The sequence below is a fragment of the Eurytemora carolleeae genome, unplaced genomic scaffold (assembly GCF_000591075.1).
Source record: "Eurytemora carolleeae unplaced genomic scaffold, Eaff_2.0 scaffold70, whole genome shotgun sequence".
Classification (NCBI taxonomy): domain Eukaryota; kingdom Metazoa; phylum Arthropoda; class Copepoda; order Calanoida; family Temoridae; genus Eurytemora; species Eurytemora carolleeae.
This window is the reverse complement of record NW_019396054.1, coordinates 2,122-8,843: the sequence shown is the minus strand read 5'-3', so window position 1 is coordinate 8,843 and position 6,722 is coordinate 2,122. Positions and strand designations below refer to the sequence as shown.

The following is a 6,722-nucleotide window of genomic DNA, read 5'->3' as shown; positions in this document are numbered from 1 at the left end:
CCCACATTTTTTGTGGGACATCACGTGACCACAGGGAAGGTTTATGAATGATAAAAAAATTTCAAAAATGTGTTTTAAAGGGTTTTAATTTTGTAAAAAAATTTAAATTCTTGAAAATCCGCGAATTTTTTTTTTAAAATCCGCAAAGTTTTTTCTTCTTTTTTTAAAAAAATGTAAACAAAAAGAACATGTTCACAATTTAAATAGAAGATGGGCGCGAAGCACCCTAAAAGCCTAGTAACTTAAAATTTCCTTTTCATATTTAACATTATGACTTTGCTTTACAGGATCTTATATTTTGATTTTGGTTTCAACAGTATTTAATGATAATGATTAAGGTCCCTGTTCTCTCTGCTAAATTTCATAATTTTCCAGGGGGGACGTCCCCCCTCCTCCTTCCCCGTAACCCGCCTCTGCGTACATGTCAAGTAAGGGAAACTGTTGATAAGAAATAAAAATATTCTTATTTTTTATTTGCGGGGGTTTTCACGTTCTCCAAATTGTTGAATGAATTTGAAACACAAATAAAATATTTTTTCCATTCGAATATCCAGAAATGCTTTCAGGGCTTATTAAAAAGCAATTAAAATTAATGTTTTATTTTTATTGATTCTAAACATATATTTTATACATTATCTAGATATACAGAGTGTTTCAATAAACATAAGGAAACATTGACGACTAGAAAATCGTCTTCTGTTATCTCGATATTCACTATCGAAATCACTACATTTCCTTAATTCTGAGATTTCCCAAATATGGTTTTCATAATTTATATTTTTTTAAATAATTGTGATATTAATAGTTTTTTTTCATTGAATTAAAAAAAATGTTTAAATTTTCTCGATGTAGACTACATTTTTGAAAACTTAGGATCATACAAAAGTTTTGTTGATTTATTTTTCAAATCAAATGTTTACTGAGACACCCATTGGGTTCTTCTGTACGCTAAAATGTCAAACATTCCAGATTTTTGATCAATAAACCAACGACCACTACAAATATATTATTAAAAAAAAACATTTAAATATTTGAAGTTAAAATTCCAATTGTTAAAATTTTTTTTTTAATTGAAAATAAAAGTCTTGAGTTCTGAAAAACTGTCAAATTTTTATAATGATAAAGTATAATCTGATGAGGAGTTTAAAAGGTTTTAACCACTAAATCAAATTTCTGAAGATTTATCTTTTTGTCCCTATAAATATTCATAATAGTTTAACATCATTTTAATTCTTAATTTNTAGTGAGTTGAATGCCCGTTAGCTCGAATGCACGGCCCGGGGCCCTAGAATTAAATAATCAATAAAAATGTTATTTTATCCTTTATTAAATTTATTACAACCTGATAATTTTGATTGCAACTGAACCCAACTGTTTTCCCGTTCCCTGTAAAACATGAAACATTTTATTTGTATTTAAAAACAATCAAAATTAGTCAATAACTTTTATTTTATTTGAGCTACAGATCTAAAATCCACCTAATTAAAAAGTTCTTAAAAGATGTAGTAATATGTTAATATTTGTCAAAAGTAAAAATATATGTTTCTAAAAATTTTCCGGCGTACTTGACATTTTTCTTTAAACCTTTCTTCCACCTTAACCATTGAAGTTAAAGGTCTAGTTATTTTTTAATAAGCTGGCCTCGAAAAGTTGAATTAAGGACATGGTAGTACAGTCCCTATGTCAACTCTAAGGGTAAAATCATGGAGCCACCATCTTTTTGAGACCAATTGTGTTAGAGTCAATACAATATGAGTGCGATCAGACTAACGCTATGGACAACAAATGGAAAGTAAGTGTTTCAGAAGGATTTTTTTCTGTAAATCTGTTTCGCAAAAAAAATTCGAAAATAAATTGCGAAAATTTTTTGAAATTTTGAAATTGAAATTGTCACTTTTTTAGTTTATTTCACGAAATTCTGCATCGTTTTCGCTTCCTTTCGCAAAATTCATTTTCCCAGATAAATCCGCAAAATACGAAAGAAAATTTTCGTAAAATTTCTTATTTTTTAGCGAAAAATTTCATTCGTCGGAAACCCTAGACAAATAGTATTCTTCGATCTTACATTATTTACTTCAATTTAGATTGAAGATTTTAGTCAACCTTTCAGCTTTTATACTTTTAGTGGTATCTGAATTTATTTAATTATTATTCTAAACGTTAGGAGTTAGAGCCGAGGAGCACCATGAATTTTCTATAATTTATAAACCTGATTGATTGATTGGTTGAGTTGGGAAATCATCCAACATCATTTCATCATCATCATCTCTAAACACATTTATAAATTTGATATTGAGTTATTCTTCATATTTCATATTTCATATTTTATATTTCATATTTTGTATTTCTTTTTTCATATTTCTTTTTTCATATTTCATATTTCATATTTCATATTTCATATTTCATATTTCATATTTCATATTTCATATTTCATATTTCATATTTCATATTTCATATTATAAACAAAAAGAACATGTTCACAATTAAAATGCGCCCTAAAAGCCTAGAAAGAAGGGCGCGAAGCGCCTTGAATTTCTAGTTTTTTATATTTCTTTTTTCATATTTCATATTTCATATTTCAACTTAATATTTCATATTTCATATTTCTTATTTCATATTTCATATTTCATATTTCATATTTAATATTTCATATTTTATATTTCATATTTCATATTTCATATTTCGTATTTCATATTTCATATTTCATATTTCATATTTCTTTTTCATATTTCATATTTTATTATTCATATTTCTTTTTCATGTTTCATATTTCATTTTTTCATATTTCGTTTTCATGTTTAATATTTCATTTTTCATATTTCTTTTTTCATATTTCATATTTCATATTTCATATTTCATATTTCATATTTCTTTTTTATGTTTCATATTTCATATTTCATATTTCTTTTTCATATTTCATATTTCACATTTCATATTTCTTTTTTATGTTTCATATTTCATATTTCATATTTCTTTTTCATATTTCATATTTCATATTTCTTTTTCATGTTTCTTATTTCTTATTTCATATTTCTTTTTCATATTTCATATTTCATATTTCATAGTTCATATTTCATATTTCATATTTCATATTTCAAATTTCTTTATCATGTTTCATATTTCATATTTCAAATTTCTTTTTCATATTTCATATTTTTATATTTTTCATAAGTTGTGAATGAAAATATTGTGGATAGATATGAATGTGCAAAAATATTTACTAATTTAATGATACGGTAAGCGGGGAAGAAAAAACCTTTTTAAGATGTTATTTTTTGAGAATTTACAAGGAACCAAGAAAACCATTGATAGCAAATCAAAAAAGTGAGAAAAAAGAATTTATTATTCAGAAAAATCACCTTTGCAGACGGGGTATACTCTGTGCTCTCTCTAGAATTTCTCCCCATAATTTCTCCCCAGCTGTATCCGGGGGCACTTCCTCTCCTTAATAGCAAAAAAGATTATAATAAGTTATAAGATATAATAAGATATAAGTTAATTGTTTAATACTTGTTTAATACTGTTTAATAGTTTAATACTGTTTACAAAATGATCCCAAAGGATGCGACCTTAAAACCCTGGTTCTCAGAATATTTCCAACTACGCAGTAGAATAATCTGATATAAGATGATGTATCCAGCTTTTAATCTTATCAAGGATATTAATCTTCTGAAAGGAAATATCATCTCCACCTATCACTAACAGATCCCCCCCCCCCTCCCCCGCCTTCAGGAAAATAAGACTCCATTTTGCAAATATCTTTTTACAAAAGAGCTTCTTATTCTGGATTAGGATTAGTGATAACAACGTGAACTGTGTAATAGCATAGATAAATAAATAAACATAGATAGCTTATGTACGCAAAATCACCAAGATTTGTACAGTCCGCGAAGTCATACATCTAAGGGTCAAAGTGTACTTCAATGATAAGCGGGGTGGTTTGGTGTTTTAATGAATTACATAGAAGAATGTAAAATAACTCCGGGAATGGAACTATTTGAACAACAACATTTCACTGAGCAATATATCATATTGTCTCGTCAATAAGAAGGACATGAGAAGGACTAAACTAACTTAAATTTCTCTCTACAGAACTCATGTACACCACAAGTACTCAATGACATAAGAACAGCCAATGTTCACAACCGACCTAGTTAATCTATATAATAGGAATATTCTTAAAACATCACTGTACATTTAAATCTTTCAAGATGAAAAATGTCGTCTTATGCGCAATTTATCTATGTGCAATAGTACTAGTGGAAAAATATGAGTTTAAAGGGAGTGTTTACAAAATTGAAAATATACATAGATTGCATTTTGAGATTAGGGACACAATTAAAGCCAAAGGTGCACATAAAAGCTAAATAATAATTCGCAACATTCTGTCGAGTTCTACACGAAACATGTCTTTCCTTGTCAATTGTTTTATTTAAAAAATATTTGTTTGTATATTTTATTGTTTAGTTTATTTTCATTGTTCAAAAACACATCATTGTATCGTTGGTATTCTTAGACTTGAAGGGTCTCTTATAGTTCTGTCGAAAGTCCTATTAAAGGGACTGCAGAAGTAATTTCAAGTGACCCTGCATTACATGATCGATTTATGATGGAACCCTTTAAATCTTTGTCAGATCATATTTGAATAAGATATCAATTATTTCTTTTTTAAAAGTTGTTACAAACTTTTACTCGGAGAAATGATTAATTTTCAAGCTAGCACAATGATGATTATTTCATATTATGAACTAGCTAAAGATCCAAGGGTACCGTTGTGAATCCGTCACACCTCTCTTTAAATAAAGTATAAAATGAATGTTTGAACGAATTTACCTTTCTGAAGGGAATCCATGTAAGACAGTTTAAAGCACCAGGGGAAAATACTCAACATCTAGATAAAGATTACATTTTTATACCTGTACCTGTACCTGTACCTGTACCTGTACCTGTACCTGTACCTGTACCTGTACCTGTACCTGTACCTGTACCTGTACCTGTAAATTAAAGTAGCTTGGAATGGATTGCCTAAATCTTGGATTTAGAAGATAGAAGATCGTCGGACTATCAAAAAAACTTGTTTGTATTCATTTATGATACAAACATATGATTGCAGTACAATTTTGTCTAATAATTATGTCTAATGACTAAAATTCGCTAAATATTTTTTCTGTTACTAAAATTATAAGTACACACAATTGTAAATTTGAGGCTGTACAAACCTTTTGAGCTTTTTGGTATGAATACTGCTTGATTTTATCAATTTGCTAGAATCTCACACCATCCTTTGTTGTGAAAATTCCAACCGGTAGCAAATATACGGAAAACTCAAGGATGTAATGCAAGGAAAGTTATTTCAGAAGTGTACACGTCTTTTGTACTGCAATGTACTGTCTCTGGGCGCTAATGTAAACACAAGACGGATGTCAAAGCCTGACATGGGATCCATCTTTCACATTAAAAAATCAATGAAATATTCTGGTCATAGGAAATTATTATGTCAATTATCAAAATTATCAAAATTTAATGCTTTAAACCTCCTGGGATACTAAACGAACACTGATGCATCTATTCTTGTTTACAAATTCCGCCCAGAGAGAACTGGTTTCAATATGTGTTTAGAGTATACGCGACCGCAATTAACTTTCCTTTCCTTACATTCTTGGGAAAACTGAAGTTTAGTGTACTGTAACATTTTTTACAAACAAAAAGTGTACTATTGAAACATTGTTTACATAGAAGAAGTGTACTGCACCATTGTTTACAAACTAGAAGTGCACTTGAACATTGATTACGAACAAGAAGTGTACTTTAACATTGTTCAAAAACAATGAATGCACTGTATCATTGTTTATACAAGAATGTACCTCTTACATTGTTCACAAAGAAGAAGTGTACTGTTACATTGTTCACTAAGAAGAAGTGTACTGTTACATTGTTCACAAAGAAGAAGTGTACTGTTACACCATTGTTTACAAACTAGAAGTGCACTTGAACATTGATTACGAACAAGAAGTGTACTTTAACATTGTTCAAAAACAATGAATGCACTGTATCATTGTTTATACAAGAATGTACCTCTTACATTGTTCACAAAGAAGAAATGTACTGTTACATTGTTTACAAAGAAGAAGTGTACTGTTACATTGTTCACAAAGAAGAAGTGTAAAGCAACATTGTTCATAAAGAAGAATTATATTTTAACTGTGTTTAGAACGCAGAAGTGTACTGCAACATTGTTTAAAAAGAAGAAGTGTACAACATTGTTTACAAAGAAGAAGTGCACTGCAACATTGTTTAAAAAGAAGAAGTGTACTGTAACATTGTTTGCAATTCGCAAAGAAGATTTAACTTTGTTCAGAACGCAGAAGTGTACTGCAACTTTTTCACAAAGGAGCTTACTGCAAAATTGTTTACAAACAGTTTTCCTGAGGAAACTCTGAATGATTTCTATGAGACTGACACCAAAGTCTAGAACTGGCGGGGGCTGAAATAAAAAAAGGTATTCTGCAGAATGAGGCGTTTACATGGAAGGGATAAGCCCCTCCCCCACCCCACCTCTCCTTTGAAAACTGAACACTGAATCGAGATCATTCTTTCAAGATTAACAATATCCACTGAACATTTTTACACATACTTTACTAAATTAAAATAAAGAGAGACCCTCTAAGGCTAAAAAGAAGGGCGCGAAGCGCCTTGAATTTCTAGTGATTGAAATTTCCATA

At 29.3% G+C, this 6,722-nt stretch overlaps 1 protein-coding gene across 1 annotated transcript; it reads right to left on the bottom strand.

Moving 5' to 3' along the window:
• Positions 1-916: 916 nt before the first annotated feature.
• Positions 917-6,483, bottom strand: LOC111706548 (uncharacterized). Its single transcript, XM_023479446.1, has 8 exons — positions 6,426-6,483; positions 4,995-5,061; positions 4,834-4,891; positions 3,360-3,444; positions 2,210-2,268; positions 1,343-1,386; positions 1,221-1,285; positions 917-995 (listed from the first exon to the last, which is right to left on the bottom strand). The coding sequence occupies exons 3-8, from the start codon at positions 4,889-4,891 to the stop codon at positions 917-919; spliced, it is 390 nt and encodes a 129-aa protein (XP_023335214.1). The 5' UTR covers positions 4,995-5,061; positions 6,426-6,483.
• Between the last annotated feature and the right edge of the window lie 239 nt (positions 6,484-6,722).